The sequence below is a fragment of the Maylandia zebra genome, linkage group LG2 (genome assembly GCF_041146795.1).
Source record: "Maylandia zebra isolate NMK-2024a linkage group LG2, Mzebra_GT3a, whole genome shotgun sequence".
NCBI classification, from domain to species: domain Eukaryota; kingdom Metazoa; phylum Chordata; class Actinopteri; order Cichliformes; family Cichlidae; genus Maylandia; species Maylandia zebra.
Window position 1 is genome coordinate 1,474,868 of NC_135168.1, and position 22,342 is coordinate 1,497,209.

Consider the following 22,342-nt stretch of genomic DNA (forward strand, 5'->3'; position numbering starts at 1 on the left):
GGCCATTACCAGAACTTCAAACAAACAATAATGTCAATATTCCAGCTATTGACATCAACATAAATGAGACTGCAATGAACATAATTCAACAAGTGAATCCATTAGAAAATGATGGAAATCATGGAATAGATGTGTTTTCTTCACTTTTACACCTTCTACATTAAATAAAATATTTTGCAAAAAATAAAAAAAAGATATATAAAAAAAACATTTCAGAAAACATATGTGATCGAAACTAACATATTGAAACCATTTTCTTTAAAATGATAAAATGACAGCTCTGTTGTCAAACAGAAACTGACACAGGCAGAAGAATAAACAGACACAAAGACAACCAAATCAAAAACCGATGGACATACACATGAAATGAGTAAAGTGACACAAATTTTGTATATTCAAACTCAACAATCTAAATTAACTTCTGACGTGCTGTTAAACAATTGGTATCTACCTGTATGAATCCTGAAGAACAATCACTTCTTGTCAAATTGATGTCTTAAAACATCAATTTGACTGAAGCAGGTAAATTTGGAAATATTAAAACCTTAACAAGTTAATACTCAATACTCACTTTGAATCAAAAGAGAGACCAATACAAAAGAGAAACACGCAAACTCCTCCAGCATAATGTGTTCATACCCTGCCAAAGCCGTAAGTGTTACCTAATGCAAAATCAAACTTCTCCTTGAACAGCTGGTATGAAACATGCAGTGGCAGCCTAATGCAGTTAACACACGTGTTGGCAAGAGGGAAAATTGGTGTAGAAGAGAAGTCATCGTCTCCTCTATGAATGAACTCAATCGAGGGTGCTGGGGAAAAGCCAATAGGTGGCACCGCAGTTGCTCCAGTTGCAAAGGCCAATATCTTCTGTAATTTGGAAGGTCCTTCTTCTTCTGCATAAAACAGAGAAGGAAAAAAGTGTTAAAAGGTTATTTCATTTGGCCAACATAAATTGTCAGTGAGTACAAATCTAAAGCAAGAATCTTAATGACTGTTATTGCAATGACTATAGAGCATGCTTTTCATCTTTCAATAGTCTCAAAGAACTATGTAAAAATGTTACTACAACCAAGAGGGTAATGTGGTGTTATTGTTATATGAGTATGTTCTTTAAAATAAAGATTTCAGAAATGCTAACCTATAAATCGTTACATCTATTTATTGTGCACTAAAGTGACAATTACCTTCTGCATCTTGGAGATAGTCTCTCCAGAAGGTAACAACTGTCTCCTCAGCAGCTCTTCTGTTGCTTCCTTCTGGAGATAGATGAATGTTGAAAAGATCATCCACCTGGTCAGCAGTCAGCATATGTGGCTCATAGCAGAACAGCGGGCGAAAACTGTCTGGATGCCTCCTCATTTTCTCGAGAACCCCAAGAGTTTTCAGACCTTCACAAAATCTGGATAAACAGCACAAAGAAATTTTATTCAATAATTCTGCAATTTCATGCTTCTAAGTTAATTGTATATTATCAATTTGGCACAATCAGTTATACTAGGTTATTAACTGGCCATTTTGATTAATAGGTAAGATTTTTATCACATTTTAATTAATCTGAAAAACACAGAATACCAAAATACCTTTGAAATGGACCTTGAACCCTGTGGATGACCTGAAACATGACAATATCATGTACCAGCAGATCCCTGTCTCTTAGTGAACGCATAGGCCTCAGGCATCCTGCATTGGCCAAGTAATCAAGCAGAGGTTCTTTTGACTTTTCAAGGTCCTCAAGGGTTGTACTTTGAGATATCTAGCATCACAAAGAGCAGAGGAAGGGCTTGTTATGGAAGTTACTCAGTAGTCTTATAACCTATTAGAAGGAACCCAGCCACCAGTGGTCTACACAATCACAATATGCCCGCGCGTACATTGGAAGTCAAATGACTACACATATTTTTTTAATATGTTTACAATGTGCTTAAAAAAATGATAAAATATACTCTTTCGTCTACCCTTATCTACTGAATCTTAGTTTAATATAGCAGCAAAATATAAAAACTTGGCATTCAGCAATGGCCAGACTGATCCGGATAAACATTCCCTGCAAAAGAAAACTGGAACACAAACTATTTTCAATTCACTATAAGATTTATAAAATAAACATATAGAGACCTTTCGGACTTTTTCAAAGAGTTCCAGGTCAGCTATGTCTTCCAGGGCTGGATTTGCTGAATTTCCAACCAGAAGGGAAAATACTGTTGGTGACAGAAAGTTAGGTGGTGGACCACCATGTACCAAGCTCACTGCAATGGCTCTCCCAGAGATGTAGTACCAGTCCCCTCTGAGAGCTGCAAAGCAACAGAATAAAAGGAAAAGCAAAATTGTCAGTAATGTTGCCTGTAAAAATAAATATCAGTTAAACAGTTCCCACTATTAATCTTAGAAAAATAGGTAATTACCAGTACTGTCAAGAGCCAAGTTCTTGCAGTTTTCTTTCCCCTCAAACATGGCTGACCTGGCAATGGTGTCCATCAATAGTCTCAAGAATTCCCTCCTTGGCCCACCTAAATCAACCCCTTCCTCATTTTTCCCCATATCATCTGAGAATTTCACACAGATCATCAAGTTGGGATCATAAGATAGCCTTTGAAAACCACGCAAGGCTCCCTCCCACACAGCAGAGCGATTTATATTAAATTTGCACTGCTGTTTTGTGCTAATTTTGCTTGATAGTTCCAGCAGTATCTCTTGAACAGGGACTTTTTCTGCACTAAAAAAAGAAAATAAAACAGAAAATAAAATATATCAGCCATGTAGTCATGTTACAGAATTTGAGAATATGTGTCACACTGATCATAGAGAGTTAAAGCTTTAAAGGTTTATATTGATTTGACAATTCTGGAAAGCCCAAATTATGTCTCAAACTCAAATTCTGTATGTTTGTTACTCACATCTGATTCTCCAAGCTCGCAATTATAGCTTGATTTAAATCCTCATCATCTGAAGAATCGCCAGAAAGCGATGCCACGAGAGTTAAATATGAAGAATAATCTTCATCATTAACGCTCATGGCAGGGATGTCTTCACTTCTTGCATTGAAATCTCTGCTGTGACTGCTTGTGCTAGGTTTGTCATCACTTCTTGCCATGTAGCCTTCATCACAAATGCTGTTCCCATCACTTCCTTGCTTTGCTCGTTGCCTTTTACCAACACTCCTTCGAATACAGTTGGTCCCAGTATCATCTTCTTCATCACTGCTAGTGCCAGGGTTATCACCTTTAACATGACTTCTTAACCTTGTAGTGACTTGGCTGCTCATGTCTTGTTGGATTTTTGAACTATCAACTTCAAAACAATCATTGTCACTGTCCTTATCAGTTGCACAACTGCTTAATGCTGATTTGGAGCTGATGTGGGAAGGATCTTTGTCTTCATCTGATTCACTCTTCAACAGAAAAAGACCAAAAACATATATCAAAAGCAAGTAATTATAGCTTATCTTAAAAAGATTAAAATAAGAAATATCCATATTGATTGCTCCAAAACACTTGTTTTAAATAAATATATTCTATTTTGTTAGAAGCCCAATTGTTGACATGTTTTTTCCCAAATCATGATTACTTTTCATTCTTTTAGTAACTTACTAAAAGTGTCCTTGATGGCCTTACATAGAGGGCTTTGGTTTTAAAAACCTTTAGGATCAGCATCCCATTCAGCTCCTGACCAACTTGGAGCTTTGGAGACACCAGCTTATTGCCACAAGCCATTAGAAACTCGAGGCTACAAAAAATAAATAGGGACAACAGCAATTGCTAATTAGTTAAATATTTTAAGTATTAGTTAAATATTTTATTATATATTGTTCTGTTTGTGTGTATGCTTTTATGACTTAAATTCTACTGGTATAGTCATATGTTTTTATAATGATGAATGATATTTTAAACTTCTTTACTTTGGTATATTATCTTTAAGTACAAGTCATTACATGAATACACACAGTAACAATAAACAATAGTATTTTACCTGACATCCTCTGGAAGGCGTTCACCAAAGCTTTCCTTGAGGTGTTTCACGACAGTTTGGTTGTCCCAGGTCTTCTGGAATTCAAAAGCACTGAGGATGTGCCCATGTTTGTGTAACCATAATTTTGAACCTTGTTTGCACACTACTCCCCATGATGGAGTTGGAAGTAGTATAACATCTTTGTTGAAATGGTCATGCTGCTGGGCCATAGCTCTGAAATATAAATATTAGATACCATAAACAACAGCAAGTGATAACTAATAATACTGAGATGCAGACAGCAGAACACTATCCAAACCCCTACACAGAATGCTTTCATAGACAAAATTGTTGTAGTTAGGCAAACATAAGGGTTAATTTTATATACTTTTTTTTATACTTTTCCGAGAATACGTGCTTCTTTTGTGGTTCGGACTCCTTCTGACATTTCTTTGGAGGTGGAGGAAAACCAAAGTAATTGCTTAAAGGAGCTTCTTCGACATCTTTAAGAGTTCTAAACAAATGTCTGTCCTCCTCCAGAAAATCCTATGTACGCAAACACGCGTTGCAACTTCTTATCTTGTGCGTGTCTTTTGTTTTGACAGCGAATGCGCACCTGCGGACCACTTATGTGCAGCCCTGGTTATTTAGCTCGTCATTGCAGCCACAGAAATTATTTTGTCCATGAAACCATAAAGCTGCACTTTCTTTTTGCCTTATAGTCTGATTTGTCATAACTTCTCCGTTTTGTGGTAAGCTTTTCTTTGGCTGTCACTTCTTCACCCTGACCTGTCTTATTTGGCTCAGCAGAACTAAAATATAAATCCTGCTGCTTTTACACACACACACACACACACACATAACGCTCAGCGATTCTCTGCGCAATCAACCTCTCACATGTTTAAGCTGCGGGAGATTTCACTTGTCATGTTTGCATAGTAAGCTAACGATTGATAAGACGATGTCAGAGGAATTGGTGCGCAAATTATCATCACTCACCAATCAGTGCTGTCGCTCTCTATACACAGTTCGCGTGATTGCAAAGTGAAAGCAAAAAACAAGCGCAAATTCAAACGCGATTTCAATATGTCACATATTGACAGTGGCTCACCGATGCCAATGACATAATTACCCAGCTACATTTCCGAAAGAATGCAAAAGCATAGACATATATTTTTCCTTCCTACGATAGCCCGACGGGCAGGGCAGAGATAGATTTTGGTAGCCTGGAAAAATCGCTAGCCCCGGGACGTCGGGCTAGCGATTTTGCGAGCCCTGCAGTATATTATTAAATATCAGACTATTACATATGGCCCCATTTCAGGCAAGTGAATACAAACTCATTAAACTTTGTAACTACCTTTTTCTTCTGGTGCCTGATGTCCAGCTGCCGAAGCATTGCCGAGTTTGATAACGTGGTGCAGGTGCACATTCTCTCCTGACTGTAGATGTCGCTGGCATGGGCAAGCTGCTACGTTGACGTGAGGGAAAGAGGGATGTTAAGTGACTATCCAGTCCGTCCACACTGGTACTTGCAACAGGTTGCTGCCCCACGACTGTGGCATTTGACAAAGTTCTGATGGTCTCTGCTGAGGATAATATACTGTTGAGTAATGCGGCTGCTTCACTTAGGTTACTAGCAGGTTGCTGAGTAGACATCTGTGTAGTGGTTTGAAGTGTACCACTTTTTCCTTCACTTTCCTGGTCTGGACACAACTTCCTGTTCATCTAAAACTCCTTCCTGTTCAACTGAAATGCCTTCCTGTTTAACTGAAACGCCTTCCTGTTTAACTGAAATGCCTTCCTGTTCAACTGAAACGCCTTCCTGTTTAACTGAAATGCCTTCCTGTTCAACTGAAACGCCTTCCTGTTTAACTGAAACGCCTTCCTGTTTAACTGAAATGCCTTCCTGTTCAACTGAAACGCCTTCCTGTTTAACTGAAATGCCTTCCTGTTCAACTGAAACACCTTCCTGTTCAACTGAAATGCCTTGGATTTTCAGTAGTGTGTGTGAGAGCGTTTCAGTAGTGTGTGTGAGAGCATTTCAGTAGTGTGTGTGAGAGGTAAAATTTCAGTAGTGTGTGTGAGAGCGTTTCAGTAGTGTGTGTGAGAGCATTTCAGTAGTGTGTGTGAGAGCGTTTCAGTAGTGTGTGTGAGAGGTAAAATTTCAGTAGTGTGTGTGAGAGCGTTTCAGTAGTGTGTGTGAGAGCATTTCAGTAGTGTGTGTGAGAGCGTTTCAGTAGTGTGTGTGAGAGCGTTTCAGTAGTGTGTGTGAGAGGTAAAATTTCAGTAGTGTGTGTGAGAGCGTTTCAGTAGTGTGTGTGAGAGCATTTCAGTAGTGTGTGTGAGAGCGTTTCAGTAGTGTGTGTGAGAGCGTTTCAGTAGTGTGTGTGAGAGCATTTCAGTAGTGTGTGTGAGAGGTAAAATTTCAGTAGTGTGTGTGAGAGCGTTTCAGTAGTGTGTGTGAGAGCATTTCAGTAGTGTGTGTGAGAGCGTTTCAGTAGTGTGTGTGAGAGGTAAAATTTCAGTAGTGTGTGTGAGAGCGTTTCAGTAGTGTGTGTGAGAGCATTTCAGTAGTGTGTGTGAGAGCGTTTCAGTAGTGTGTGTGAGAGCGTTTCAGTAGTGTGTGTGAGAGGTAAAATTTCAGTAGTGTGTGTGAGAGCGTTTCAGTAGTGTGTGTGAGAGCATTTCAGTAGTGTGTGTGAGAGCGTTTCAGTAGTGTGTGTGAGAGCATTTCAGTAGTGTGTGTGAGAGCTAAAATTTCAGTAGTGTGTGTGAGAGCGTTTCAGTAGTGTGTGTGAGAGCATTTCAGTAGTGTGTGTGAGAGCGTTTCAGTAGTGTGTGTGAGAGGTAAAATTTCAGTAGTGTGTGTGAGAGCGTTTCAGTAGTGTGTGTGAGAGCGTTTCAGTAGTGTGTGTGAGAGCGTTTCAGTAGTGTCTGTGAGAGCATTTCAGTAGTGTGTGTGAGAGCGTTTCAGTAGTGTCTGTGAGAGCATTTCAGTAGTGTGTGTGAGAGCGTTTCAGTAGTGTGTGTGAGAGCGTTTCAGTAGTGTCTGTGAGAGCATTTCAGTAGTGTGTGTGAGAGCGTTTCAGTAGTGTGTGTGAGAGCGTTTCAGTAATAATGTCCCTTACGGCACCTCATAGTAACCTGTGTGTAACGTTGTGTAACGTGTCAGTAACATGTGTGTAACCTGTGTGTAACGTGTGTAACCTGTGTGTATGTAACGTGTGTGTAACGTGTGTGTAACCTGTGTGTAACGTGTGCGTAACCTGTGTGTAACGTGTGCGTAACCTGTGTGTAACTTGTGTGTCTGATGGATCTAAAATCAGATAAAAAACATTAAATCCGAGTAGAAAAATGTATATTTTTTGCTCCAACAACCACAAACATGTTTACTGAATCATATTTCATAACTTTAAATGCAAATATAAATTGTCAGTTTTAAAATCATACGCATAAATTTTGTAAACAACAGTTATTTGCAGCCATTTACCTTTACCTTTTTTAATAACCATTTCAAACTATTTACAGAACAATCAGCTGTTCTGCATTCAATAAGATGATGCACAAATTATTTGTGCAGCTCCAAAAAAATTATTTCTGTCCACTATAAAGGAGAACATCACAGCCTGATACCTGCAGGTCTGACAGCAGCAGGTGTGTCACTGCTGTTTCTACCTGGAGACAGCAGCCGCCTCATTGTTCTGACACACAACACAAAACTATCCACAACACTACACACTAACTACACAAGACAACACATGAACTACACACTCCAAACACGCTAAACGTCACAAATCTCTCTCTCCCTCTCTCTCCCTCTCGCCGTCGCTTTAACACCTGTGTTGTTTACTTTAACACAAGATGAAAGGCAGCTAGGTGTCATGCTAGCATTAGCTGGAAGTTTGACACTTTCACTTATAATTCTTACTTATAATAAAATCTAATTTTGTGGGCTAACAAGAAGGACATATCATATCTGGATCGCTGTTATACTGATTCTTGGGCTGAATAGATTCCCCTATCTACAGAATATAGTAGCTAAACCACACAAAGTACAGAGCTGCAGTATTTAGTAGAAAAATCTTTAACAAATCAATAAATAAGCAAGCATCCCAAAAAAAGAGCTTAGAGAAAAGCAAATTTCCCTTTTTTCATGACACATCATAAGCTAATGCCCACTAAGCCACCACCTTTATTTGCTTATTGAACCACTGTTCAGACACTGTGGCAGTGCCACTTAGAGCTGGACATGGACTGAAGTTAATATAGAAAGTAAAATAAAATATTTCAAAGTTATTGTCTCTGATAATCACTAATATTAGTAAAACTGGAGCCTTACCTTTTCCCTTCATTCAGCCGATACATGAGGCTTAAAAATACATTTGAATGGCCTCTGTGTGAAGCAAGAACAGAGCAAGGTGTTTCCAGAAGGTTTCCTGTTGTTGTCAGTCAGATATTCTCTGTCTGTATCCAGAAAGTTCCAGTGGTGAGTCTGAGAGTATATTCCTCAGGTAAGGGTTTAGGGAAGTGAAGCATGGTCTGGTGTACATGTGGGAATATTTATTTGAGCTTTCACACACAGACTTTGCATTTTTTACCCAGATTGCAGAGGTGAAGTGTGTATTAGTGACGGTCATTCTCCACAGCCTTGTAATTTGTCAAAGAAATCAGCCTTCATGCAGGATGAATTCCCCTCTGAAGATCCACACTAGAAAGGTTAGAAATTTACTCTGATATTAACTAGGCTTGCCTGAAGGATGTGAAGCGTGTTCTGGCTGTGCTGTTTCGACCTTTTTTCTTGTGTGTCTCACCCGTCCTGTCTCTGAGCGTGCATCACAGGCACGCAGGCGTTCGTGTAATAGAACGTGATAACAAATTCAAATTATGAAGGGGATAAAGCGCCTTCATTCGTCTAACAGTCGGTGAGTGGGTAAAGAATTTCTCTCCTCCCGCTGAGTGTGTATATGCGTGTATAAAAAATAGGTCTTTATGAAAATCCACGTGAAACATTTTCCCTTTGAGTAGATTTATAATTTTGTGTCCCTTCTGTCAGCCATTATTGCCGCGAACAAAGACAAAGGGGGGATGCATAAGGATGAGGGAAAATTTTTTTCTGTCAGTCTTAAAACACATTTCTCTGCTGTGTTCTGTCTGTACGTGCACTGAAAGTCTATCGCTGCTCTCTCATGTACTCACTGGCTTTAGCTTGGAGTAAATACACCAGGCCTTTTTTCAAGTCCTTTTATGTGTCTCCCTTGATGGAGCGCATCAGCCGACTGGAACTCCAAATCCATCCCCATGTGAGAAAATGATTAGAGAAAATGAACTTACAGAGCATTTCATCACTTTCATGCTTTCGGACTACTTGGCAGAGTGAAAGCGAGCAGAGTACCTGGAGCTTCTCATGGTGCAGAAACACTGAACAAGCAGACACATAGTGATAAAGTGACAAATAGTGATAAAGTGAGTAGAAGAAAAAGATGCACAAACGCACAATGTATGCATTAGTAATTGGAGTATTAGAGTACAAGTCTGTTGATTTGATCAGTTCAGTAGCAGAATGGGCAGTTAATCACTTTCAGGTGAAATTAGCAACAGGTGCCCTACAGGGGCAACCATGTGACACCCCCCAAAACAGGAATGGTTTTACAGGTGGAGGCCACTGACCCCCTTCCACCATTTGGATCCTTCAGTGCATGCTGATGCCAGACAGTTACTCTAGGAGAGCGTGACAGGGCCGTCAAAGGTCTTTTCCCCACGCTGTCCGAATTTATTCTATCATCAAGTCACTCATTTTCTTGCCTGCTTTCTTCAAGCCAGCCAGCCTTTGCCCTGTGCTGTACTCTTAGTGCTCCTTCATCGTTCTGACTTTTAGACTGATGATTGTGATTGTGTCCATGTCTCTTCAGTCCCCGTTACGATCCCCATCCAGTGTAACTGCAGGAGAAGCTCCTGTATGCTAACGTGACTAAAACCACTCATTCATACTGCAAATTCTCACTGACAGCAACGTCCAGTGCAGCACTGAGACTGGGAGACTTGTGTGATTGCACAAGCCTTATACCTGTCTGCTTTTAGGTTTTTTTTATTGCATTTTTAAAAAGAAATAAATAGATTCAAAAATCAAATTTGGGAATGTAGATTTTTTTTCCTGGTATTTAACGTGGCCATTCTTTTGTATTAGCTTCTCCTTTTACCTTTTACTGTGACTGTTTTCATCCCTGCACAAACAGGAATGCCAAATTAGCCGAGCACTGTGAAGTAAGGAGGTCTGACTGCCTGGATCTTTCAAATCAGCAATACACAGCCTCATCTAGTCTCTGTTTCAGCTTGTGTCTAAAGTGCAGACTTCAAACTATAAAACCAGAGTTAAGATCATTTACACCATTCTTCCTGCAGTCCACTGCAGAGGGCAGGAGGACAGTTGGGACTCATTGTGTAATCACGGGCTCCTTATTTTAGCAGCCAGCTGGGAGGAGAGCTGAACTGTAACTCTAACTCATAACTAAGTTATGAAAATGATTTATTAATCATGTTTGTGGCTTTCACACTTTTTCCTACTCGGATTTAAATTGTGGTCGATTGTGCTAATATGAAAAAAATAACTAATACTATTCAGGCGTGAGGTTGTGCTCAACAGAGTGATGCCAAACAAGGCGAGGTAAACAGGTTTCAGCTTTTATTTGACAGACAGTGAAAAAAAGGACAGGAGCACATGTGGCAAAGGGCTACGGGTCGGACTCGAACCCAGGCCGTACGGCATGTGGTCCTCCGCTGATCACACTGTACTAAGCCAGGTAAACAGGTTTAAAATAAAAAAAAATATTTATTAGTGCCAGAGATCAGAATTTCACACAGCAGCAAACTAAACAGGCAGGAATACATCATTAGAGGCAACACACCTACAAACAACAATGCTATGCAAAAATAAAAGAAAATATACACTGTGCAATTTAAACAAAAATATATGTACATATATATATGTTAAGCTGCCACTAAGTAATGAGCTAACATTACTCTCATTCCCTGTATTACCCACTATGTTCACAGCTAGTGACTCTTTCCCACCTTTGTGATGGTTCCATCTTTTACAGCGTTCATTAAGCAAAGTGCAAACCTTCAAGTCCAAGAAGGTAGCTGACAACAAAACCAGTCATATCATATGTTAAAAACTGTTTACACTGCCTTATATGGCATCATTCTTTTAACAGAACCCGAGTAAGCTAAGGCAAGCTGGGGCCTTAAACACACTAGAGACCAAAGAGAAGGACAAGAAACAGCTGAGGAAAACAAGTGGCATTAATCAGCAAGAATCAGATATGGGGGGGGGGGGGATAAATGTACGCACAAGGGCCAAAGGACTATCATAATAAAACAGGAAGTGCCATAAGAAAGGGACAGGTAACACAGAGACAGGGACAGAAATTGAAACAAAACATAAACTATTAACAAAGCCCTGACAGCAAAGCTCAGACTGAGAGGGTCTTGGACAATAACATAATGAACCTGACCAGGAGACATCAGAAATAACAGAAACAAACAGAAAATAGTAAATATGAGAACCTGAAAATCCACTCTCCAAACACTGACTCAAAGCTGTCTTCGACTGATCGTGTGCAACCTTTTACAGAGTTCAAATATGAATGAATGAATGTTTATACAATATATATGGAAAAATACAAAATTCTTAGGTTAAACATGCACATGAAAGGTGAAGTTAAACATTTTCTTAAATTTGCTGACTATTCAATTCAATTTTATTTACACAGAGCCAAATCACAACTGCAGTCGCCTCAAGGCACTTTATATTGTACAGTAGATCGTACAATAATAGATACAGAGAAAAACCCAACAATCATATGACCCCCTATGAGCAAGCACTTTGGCAACAGTGGGAAGGAAAAACTCCCTTTTAACAGGAAGAAACCTCCAGCAGAACCAGGCTCAGGGAGGGGCGGGGACATCTGCTGTGATTGGTTGGTGTGAGAGAAGGAAGACAGGATACAGACATGCTGTGGAAGAGAGACAGAGATTAATAACAGATATGATTCAATGCAAAGAGGTCTGTTAACACATAGTGAGTGAGAAAGGTGACTGGAAAGGAAAATCTCAGTGCATCATGGGAATCCCCGGCAGCCTACGTCTATTGCAGCATAACTAATGGAGGATTCAGGGTCACCTGGTCCAGCCCTAACTATATGCTTTAGCAAAAAGGAAAGTTTGAAGCCTAATCTTGAAAGTAGAGATAGGACATGTCCAAATTCATGGGCTGCATCCTCCTGAGGCCGCATTTGTAGACCGATTACGTCACAGCGACGCGCCGAAGGCTGTCCAAATTTGTAGACTCCTCCGAATGTAGCCGACAAATGCGTCCTCCTTTTCCCCGAATTTGAAGGATGGGTCGGGTGTGTCCTTCGTGGCCTACCATATCCCAGAATTCATAGCGCTGCCCAGCAAAACTCCAGTTTCCAACAATGGCGACCGCTACTAAGTTTTAAAATTACTCATACTAATCTTTCTGGGTCACAAAATAAACTTTTAACATATTTTCAGGCGAGAAAGTAGCTGTGTAAACATCAAATATCTGCTCGGTTTATCAAGATATCGCATATTTGCAAAAGTGCTTCGACGTTTTCAGAGGCGTCTGCTACCGACCAGCTTGACAGCTAGCAGGGAGCTCGAGGGTTACTGATGCGGCCGAGAACGGCACAACTCCCGGCACATCATTTTCAGATCACCGCGGACTTTCGCTGCTCGGGTTAAACTTAATATATAAGTCACTTAGACAACCTAAAAATGTTATTGTTGGGCTTTTTTCAGTGTTTTGTTTGTTCGTGAGTAAATCGGTTTGGCTGAGATTAAAGTTATTAGATTAGATAAAATAAAACTTTATTAATCCCCCGGGTTGGTTCCTCCTTGGTTTTCACACAGCTGACTAAACGTCAAACAGAAAACTTATTAAACAGAAGTATGAGACAGTCGAGAATTTACACCAGTGTCTGGTTATATTTTAGATAGCAAGAAGCAGACGGCCGAGTTTATTAAACTCCACCGAGACAGCGGTGACGCTAATCAGAAGGCTAGACCGTCCAATTTCACGGCCGTTTACTTCCGGCCTACCCGACCTTCTGAGGACCCGGCCCACGTAGACCGCGAAGGCCGGGTCCTCAGGAGGATGCAGCCCATGAATTTGGACACAACCATAGTGTCTGTCTCCTGAATCCACACTGGAAGCTGGTTCCACAGAAGAGGGGCCTGAAAACTGAAGGCTCTGCCTCCCATTATACTTTTAAATACTCTGGAACAACAAGTAGACCTGCAGTGTGAGAGCGAAGTGCTCTAATAGGGTGATATGGTACTACAAGGTCATTAAGATAAGATGGGGCCTGATTATTTAAGACCTTGTATGTGAGGAGCAGGATTTTAATTCTGGATTTAACAGGAAGCCAATGAAGGGAAGCCAAAACAGGAGAAATCTGCTCTCTCTTTCTAGTCCCTGTCAGGACTCTTGCTGCAGCATTTTGGATTAGCTGAAGGCTTTTCAGGGAGTTTTTAGGACTTCCTGATAATAATGAATTGCAGTCGTCCAGCCTGGAAGTAATAAATGCACAAACTAGTTTTTCAGCGTCACCCTGAGACAGGATATTTCTAACTTTTGAGATGTTGCACAAATGGAAGAAAGCAGTCTTACATATTTGTTTAATATGTGCGTTGAAGGACTTGTCCTGGTCAAAAATGACTCCAAGGTTCCTCACAGTGTTACTGGAGGCCAAGGTAATGCCATCCAGGGTAAGAATCTGCTTAGATACCATATTTCTAAGATTTTCAGGGCCGAGTACAATAACTGACTAAAGATCAACAGTGTTTCCAACTGTTTCTTCAGAGAAAAGGAAGCTGACTAAATAAAAAAAATAAAATACAAACAGTTTTTACAGCTGTGCCACATCATATGAAATTATTTATTGCAGAGATACTTCTACATTAGTCTTAGAGCTGAACCGGCTCTGTGCTGGTTGAATAGCAGGAGAACAACCTGTGCAAATTCCACATCGAGCTGCTTTCACACCAGTAAAAGGTCTGAACTGAAAAGGTATTTAAAAGACCCAGGTGGGACTCTCTTTCCTCCTTTTGCTTTCTGTGCACAGACTCTCTTTGGGTTATAATACAGTGCAAAACCTTTTTAATACAACCAGAGCATTGTTTCAGCCTTTCTGTAGCTGCATCCTACCCATCCTCTTGACTCCTATGTTCCTAAAGTCTTCTGAAATGAACTGAAACCACAACAAAGCTAAAGACGTGTGAACCAGCACTGTTCCCCTTGAACACTGACTTAGACGTCCTACACACATCATTGTTTGTTTAAATGTGATGCAGGTAGTGAAAGACAGCAGGCTTTGGTTGGCAACGAACTATCAGTCTAACCCAGGCCATGAGTCCCATGCTATCCTGGCAAAGCTGTGCGTCACAGGAGCAGCTCTGTGTGACAGGATGAGGCCGGTGTCATCACAGCTTTTTCAGATGGCTAAGTAAAATTCTTCCATGGCACCAAGCGGGAATCATCTCTCTGGTCCATCATCAGATAGAAAAGTAAGGTCAGGGAAGAACATCGGCTAGACAGTAACGAAAAGAGGGGATGATTTCCATTGAACGATTGTATCTGCACATGGTTTAGGCTAGTGTGACTCAAATTCACTCTCTTCCTTGCCCATGAACTGCAGTTTGTCTCGAGTCAGTAGGTAATGGGGAATCAACTGAACTTTGAATGTTACTGACCATTAAAGGTGAATCCTGGTTCATTTCCACCAGTGTTAATTTGGTTGTAATTTTTGACTAAAATGTCACTTAGTTAAAGTCATATTTCAGTTCTAAAGTCTTTTAGTTTGAGTCCAGTTTTAGTCGACTAAATATCATCAGACTAGCTGACCTCGAATGCAGAACGTGTCCGTGTGTTTACGCTCGTCTTTCTTCCAAGAGTCGACGATGTGTCGGAGCATGGCAGCTCCCCCCTCCCATCCAGTTTGTCAGTGGCAAATTAAACTGTGCACATCTGACTTTGCTGAGACTGAGACTTCTGAGTGGATCACTTCCAAACTCGTCCCGCCTCTCTATAAACTTAATTCATTCTGATTGGATCTCGTCTCTCCAGAACATTTTCATGTCATTTTCACTTGTCAATAAAGGGGTCAATACATGTCATCAGAGTTTTTGTCCTTGTGCATTTGGTTTTATTGAGTTATCGTCTTTTTTTGGGATGAAAACTGTGATGAAAAACGTTTTGTCATTAACACTGATTACACACATATCTCTACTTTCTTATTAGGCTTGTTAGATTGAATGCATTTGACACATCACTGCATCACTCTATCAGTGCTGTGGGAAGAAACTGCTGTAGAAGGAAAATACTGTATTGATCCTTTGCAAAGTTTCTGTCCGGACATCTAAGAAAATCAGTTTGATGTTTACACCCACTTTATTTTTCGACACCACAGTGCTAAACAGGCAAAAAACACAGAATTATGATTGCGATGAGCTGAAAACAAAACATTTCAAACGAATTAAAAGGCTCACTAAAAATGTTGTTTTATTCTAATATCACTAACAGCTGAATGTGGTGAGGACATTTCTGCACTGGCACTCAGTGAACTCCTATGAGTTGCCCATTCTTTTACAAATGTTTGTAGAAGCGGACTGCATGCCTGGGTATGGATGGAAATTAGTAATAATTTAGCAATTTTGATTCCATTATCAATATCACTTATTGGTTTGATTCCTTATCAACTGTCATTGTGTTTTCACAGGCTCCATTTGAAGAGTCCACCATCTCTAAGGCTACGTCCACACGTACATGGGTATTTTTGAAAACGCAGATTTTTCTGCACCTTTCGTCCACACGTAAACAGTGTTTTCGGTCACTGAAAACGGAGATTTTTAAAAACTCTGGCCAGGGTGGATATTTTTGAAAACTCCATTTTTGCATTTAGGTGTGGACGAGAAAAACGGAGAAAACGCAGAAAACGTAGCGTCAAAGGCGTGCGCCTTTTTTGACGTCACACTGTGCGCCACGTTATTGTTTCGGGGAAATGAATCTCTACAATACTGTTACTTGTACTCTCTGCAGTGTTTAAATGCTTACATATACACACAGTTATTGTCCCTCCACACATACCACTCGGTTCTGCTTCTATGCCCCATCCTTGTTTACGATTTCCCACCGAGGCTTCTAGACTTCTGATTGGCCAACATTTCTGCACGGTTAGGAATATATCGCCACCTGCTGCTTTGGCATGTTCCTAGCAGCGTTTTCCTTCATTTCTGCATTTACGTGTGGACAGGATTATTATTATTTTTTTATTATTATTTATTTTTTTTTTTTTAAACGGAAATGGAAAATCTCCGTTTTCAAAATACCCGTGTACGTGTGGACGTAGCCTTAGAGATGGTGGACTCTTAAAATGGAGCCTGTGAAAACACAATAGAAAAAAAAAAAAGAATGTAGCTTAAGTCCAATTTACATTCAGGCAAATAATTGCATGCTGTGGGTCGAATGTTCATGCATGTTTGTTGATTACTTAATTACTCCCAGGACGAAGTAGTGCGATTGTCACGGTTCTGGGTCCGTTGGACCCAGTATTTTGAGTTTATTATGTTTTGGTTTAAGTTTGCATCAGGGATTGTTTTCTTGTTCTCTTGTTGTGTTAATGATGATGTTTATTATTGGAGTTCCATGTTTCTGTTTATTTGGGTTTAAGATGTGGGTTTAGTTTCATGTGTCATTTTCTGTCTCTCTATGTCAAGCCGGCGTCTTAGTGTGATGTTTTATTGTGAAGGTCTGCGTCTCATGTGAGTGTGTTCAGTTTTACCTCTGTCTCGTCTTGTTGATTATTCCCAGCTGTGTCCACCACCTGTGTGTAATTCCCGTGTTTCTCTGTGTGTATTTAAGTCGTGTCCTCCGTCATTGTAGTTGCTGGTCCGTCTTTGTATCTACCATGTCTCACCCGTGTGTTCTCCCTGCTGTCATCGTCATTCTCCTCTGCTCGTTCTCATTCAGGTTTGTGCTTTGTAGGTTAGTTGTTTTCCAGTCTAGTTTAGTTCGTGCTCCGTTTGCCGTTTGTCCATATTTATTTCGTGCTCAATAAACCACCTTCACACCCTCACGCCTGCCTGCGCTTGGATCCTCCCTCATTTATTATTTTCACACGGCTTATCCCACTCGCCGTGACAGTACGGACCAGCCAGATATGGATCCAGCGGCAGTCACCCCACCCAGGGAGCTTCAGGAGGCCGTTATCCGCTCCGCTTCTAAATTGGTTTACCAGCTGTTAGAGCATGAGGGAGGGGCGCCTCTTCACTCCGTGGAAGCCGATCTACAACACCTCATCACCTGTTATCCCTGGCTACTGGATTCTTTGCATCCGCTCGTGCAGGATTATGTTCTCCATGAACTTCACCTCCACCCTCCAGCTGCTACCGCTTTGCAACCCGGCCCGCCGGAGGTTTTGCCCCGCCCGCCGGAGGTTTTGCCCGGCCCGGGGGAAGCGACGATCGCACCGCCGGCGCGTCGCCCCACAGCCGGAGATTAGGACTTCGGAACTGCCGGCTGTGGTGAGTGGAAAAGACACTCCGTCTGTTTCTCCAGCTCGTATGACTGTTTATTCCGGGGCCGTGTTCGGTGAGTCAGCTGCCCAGCCGGTAGCTTGGTTAGCTGTCCAGCAGTCGCTAACCCAGTTAGCCGCTCAATCGTCACCTCCATTACAGTCACAGCCAGACCTATTAGACACTATGTTACAGTCCATAGCCCAGTCAATAGCTCAGTTGGCAAGAGACTCATCAGCCTTATTATCAGCTCAGCCGTCATCTTCACCTACTCCTCCGGTACTACAAGAGGTTCCGCAGCCGTCCCGGCCTCGTCATCTTGTGCTCCTTGTTTCGGAGCGAAACAAGGAGCACAAGAGTCCAAACACACAAGAAAAGAGTCCAAGAACACAGGAAAACAGATCAAAAAACAAAACGAGACCAAAGCTCGACAAGAGTCCATGAAGGGGTCAGGGGACTGACCGTGCACACGGCAACGGCAGCGACGGGCAAACAGTTCTGGAGGCCGACCACTTGGAAGGCAGTGGCGGCCACGGAGCAGGTCCAGAGGGCGGCCGCGATGCCAGTGGCGGCGACAAACCCTTTCCGGAGGCCGTCCCCGAAGGCCATGATGCCACCTAATAGGCCCGGAAACCGGCCGGCAGAGGCGAGGCGGAACGGGTCGAGCTGGCTCAGACGGCGGCGTGGCAATCGCAGGACCAGACAAGGCAGGACCAGGCGAGGCCAGGCGAGGCCGGACCAGGCGTGGATGAAGACGACGAGGCCGGGACGGCTGCGGAACCTGACGGCAGCGGGACGGCTGCAGGTGATGATGCTGTAGGCGATGTAAAAGTCGCGGGGGACGATTCAGCAGGTGACGGCTGAACCAATTTCCCCGGACCATCAGCAGGTGTGAGGATGTGCTGGCTGGGTCCTCCAGGACCCTCAGCTAACGAGGCGTGGTGCTGGACGGGCTCCTCGGGCCCTCCAGCAGACGTGGCTTGGGGCTGGACGGGCTCCTCTTGTAGTACCGGAGGAGTAGGTGAAGATGACGGCTGAGCTGATAATAAGGCTGATGAGTCTCTTGCCAACTGAGCTATTGACTGGGCTATGGACTGTAACATAGTGTCTCCGTTTGCCGTTTGTCCATATTTATTTTGTGCTCAATAAACCACCTTCACACCCTCACGACTGCCTGCGCTTGGATCCTCCCTCATTTATTATTTTCACACTGCTTATCCCACTCGCCATGACAGCGATATACTACCCGTTACATTATTTTCACGTTACTCTGTAAAACAGCTGAAACACATTTTTTCATAATCACCATTTAACAATCATCTGAGGCTACAGCCGCACACTAACACAAATCCCTCATGAGGACACACATGTAGATCGTTGTCTTAGTAGAACACAAAGCTGACAGCTCAAAGCAAAGATGCAAACCAGCACAAAAAGCCATCGCCACAGTGATTCTGCTTTAGGAACCTGAACAGGTAGAAAGGGAGGCTGCAGCCTGACTGCTCATCTGTTTGTTGCCCCCTGAAGTCCAGGGTCCATCCCACCTGCTCGGTCAGCATTCACTCTGGGTTCTTGGCTAGCTTAGCGTTAGCATGCTGTCTGTGCAGACCCAAAGTTGTGTTAGCAGCATAATGTAGTTGTTTCTGTTTCCACTTTACCATTTAGCTCGTCTTTCTGTGGCTCTAGACTGTTCACTGAAATCAGCTGACTGTAGTGCGAGTGGAAAAACTGATTAGTGGGCTGCTCCCATGATTCAGATTAGCAGGCAGACTAACGATTCCAAGGAATTGGACTACTGGGAACCAGTTTTTGATTTACATCCCTGGGTGCTTGATTTTATACACCTGTGACTGGAACACTTGAATTCTTGCCCAAGAATACTCTGACATGCAGACTGGATTGAGCCACCCACCTCCCAGTTAGTAGATGATCTGCTCTACGTCCTGAGCCAGTTTAGATAAGCAACAACCTTACTCTAGCCCCTTTATCAAAGCCTTATCAAAAGCCATGAGCAGGTATTCATAGTGTCTAATAGGTGAATTAAAGGCTGTTTCCACTCATCTTACTGCTTCACTTGAACCAGATGCTATACAATCCCCAAGTCCAATTAAGTACAGCTGGAGGATGATGAGAAAGTGCTCGTAGTGCTTCTAAAGCTGAACTGAAGTCTTGTTCTTTTTAGTCTCCACCCAAGGGAGAGTGTCAAGTGTTCTCTGACTGTGAGGTGTCCACACTTGAAAAAGACCAGACTTTGAATTTCACTCAACTTTATTTAGACCAGCTAGTTTGATAGCTGGTAGGTAGGTAGCAGCAGGTAAAAAAAAAAACCTTTCAACACAAAAATAAAGAACATTTCATTAACCAGTAACCATTCAGATAAATTACATGCATTACACAGAAGACGGATGAAATAACAAAATACACTTCAGTAAAGCCATTTACCATGTGGTTAACTGTGTTAATTTAACTGTGGTTCTTAAATATACAAAATGTGTCTTCTTTGCATTTAACACTTTTTATAAACAATTGTATTTTAAAGTATACATTTTAGAGTTCAAACATTTTAATAGACTTTAACTAAGGATTTGCTTTACAAAGAATTATTTTCTTTAAATCAAAACCTAACATTTATTCACTAGTTTTACGATCCACCCAAGGATTTGGGCGTAACTATTTTTAATATTAAGTAACATAAATATGTGGGAACACTAACTGCACAAACAATTTATTCAAACTTATACATTTTTTTGTCAATATAATTTTTTAAACTTAAATGCAGCAACTATTTCCCTAAGCGTAAAACATTTGCACAACTGAGCTTCCATAGTTCCAAATATATGTGCAGCAAATGTGAGCTCAAGAGCTTACCGATAGCCCGTCTTGTTCAAAGTCTTCCTCACAGTGGAAAAGTGGATCGTACTTTGTTTGCTGTCCTCTCAGTATGTCGCACCCGGGTCAAATGACTGCTGCATGCATTTTATGGTCTACTAGGCACGCCAGCCCTTGATTGCTCTAATTCAGCTCACCTGGCGGAGCGGCGCGCACCAGGCCGCGCTTAGTTGTAGATTGCACACAAGGTCTAATCAGCGGCCACGCGCAAGCAGCAGCACAGAGTAGGTAGTGGGCAGGAGGAGGAAGAGAGGAGTAACAGCCACACCTACTAGGTCAGTGCGACAGAGAGGATTACTCCAGCTGAAAGATATTAAGATATGTTTCCATGGCTTCTCTTTAGTGTAGCGAGTAAAAGCCACAGAGTAACCGCTAAGGGCCTCTATACTACTTGTGCAAACTTTCAGGCCCAAAGCTCTTACAGGAACGAGCCCAGAATAAATGGGACAAGAGGGTCAATATCAGTCAGATATGTTAAAAATTATTATTTTAAAAGAACACAAAGGGTTTGCAAAAGGCGTAAAACATCAAAATGGGAAGGGTCACTAATGACCACAAGATAGTCTTATTGGTGCCAGCAATGCAGCTATCACCTGAGGGCTTGCTCTACCCCGGTGGTCCCAGATGCTCGTTGCTTTAAAAGAAACAAATCCACCCCAAATAAATACGAGCCCAGCAGAACACTAATCGCATGCACTAAGTGTTTTAGTTCAGGCAATAATCGGTGGCACTAAAATCATTCTTAATAAAACATGTTCACTGCAAATCCACACGGAGCACCTCTAAAAGTCCTAATTCCCCTAAGGAAAGAGCCCATCTCAGGGATTGCACATTGCCCGACTAATATTGCACCAGCCCAGTCGAAAATAAAAAAACAAACCCGGCATAAAAGTTTTAAAAGGTGACCCTACTAAAACCAAAAACGCAACAAAAAGGAGGAAAAAAAACAGTGACAAATTCACATGTGCAGCCTGCCCTGCAGGAGGCAATACAATATAAATTAGATTATAGTGCATAAATACATTTTTTTTAATGTCAAATATATTAAGTTAACATACCTCCAGCAGACAACTGTATTTGCTGCACACCTGGCTTATCTTGGCTTATCTTCTAAAATCACTACTAAAAACATAAAATACAATAAACATCAAATACATTTCAACAAATTTAAACAAAACACTAAAAGAAAAACAGCCTGTACCTTGAACCTCTGCTGTAGAGGTTTAAAACAACAGTTTGTGTAGCAGACAATTAAAACTTCTCAGGCTCTTCACCTACTCACACAACCATTGTTCACAGCCGCTCGTCAGTGGAAATAAAGAGCACCTGCTGCTACTTCCTCTTTTATACCCTCCATTGGGTCCCCTGGGTCCTAAAGCCTTCCCCATTACATTAGGAATTAGGTTGTACGATCAACTACTGGGAAGCAAATCAGTAGATCAGTCATGTGGCTGATGTGGAGGTAAAGAGACTGTTTTGTTTTACTGAACACCTCTCCCAACCTGGAACCACTGTGAGGTCTGGTTGAGGGGTTTTAGGGAGAGTGGGATCCATGGGAGACTCTTGTCAAGGTTCAGACACAGGACTTGATTAACAGTTGTGCGATGTCGGATTTGCAAAGTATGCAGACAGACGAGTAAGTAACCAAAACTCTTTGCAGACACATGTTCACAGGTTCATAAGCAGGCACTGGACACTGAATCGTTATGAGGCAAAAAGGGTGTTAGATTTGTATTGTTTATTGTCATTTATGCTTAGAAATATTTACTCATATATGCTTAGAAGTATATAATCATTTGTAGATTGAAAGAATGTCTCATCCTAGGAGGTCTGTAGCAACTCTGTGTAGCATGAAGAGGGGGGTGCGTTCACTCCTCTGCAGAGTGTTCTGGCATAGATCAACACCTCCTAG

General features: G+C 41.7%; 1 protein-coding gene across 2 annotated transcripts; it reads right to left on the bottom strand.

The window, feature by feature from the left end:
- Positions 1-571: 571 nt before the first annotated feature.
- LOC106674962 (G2/M phase-specific E3 ubiquitin-protein ligase) lies at positions 572-5,537 on the bottom strand. 2 transcript variants are annotated; one of them, XM_076888079.1, is made up of 9 exons: positions 5,306-5,537; positions 3,967-4,179; positions 3,612-3,723; positions 2,895-3,388; positions 2,403-2,713; positions 2,116-2,291; positions 1,581-1,753; positions 1,185-1,399; positions 572-893 (listed from the first exon to the last, which is right to left on the bottom strand). In XM_076888079.1, the coding sequence occupies exons 1-9, from the start codon at positions 5,404-5,406 to the stop codon at positions 634-636; spliced, it is 2,055 nt and encodes a 684-aa protein (XP_076744194.1). In that variant the 5' UTR covers positions 5,407-5,537; the 3' UTR covers positions 572-633. The 2 variants fall into 2 exon arrangements, with proteins under 2 accessions (XP_076744194.1, XP_024657771.1); XM_024802003.2 differs by having other exon boundaries at positions 3,588-3,723.
- Positions 5,538-22,342: the final 16,805 nt, after the last annotated feature.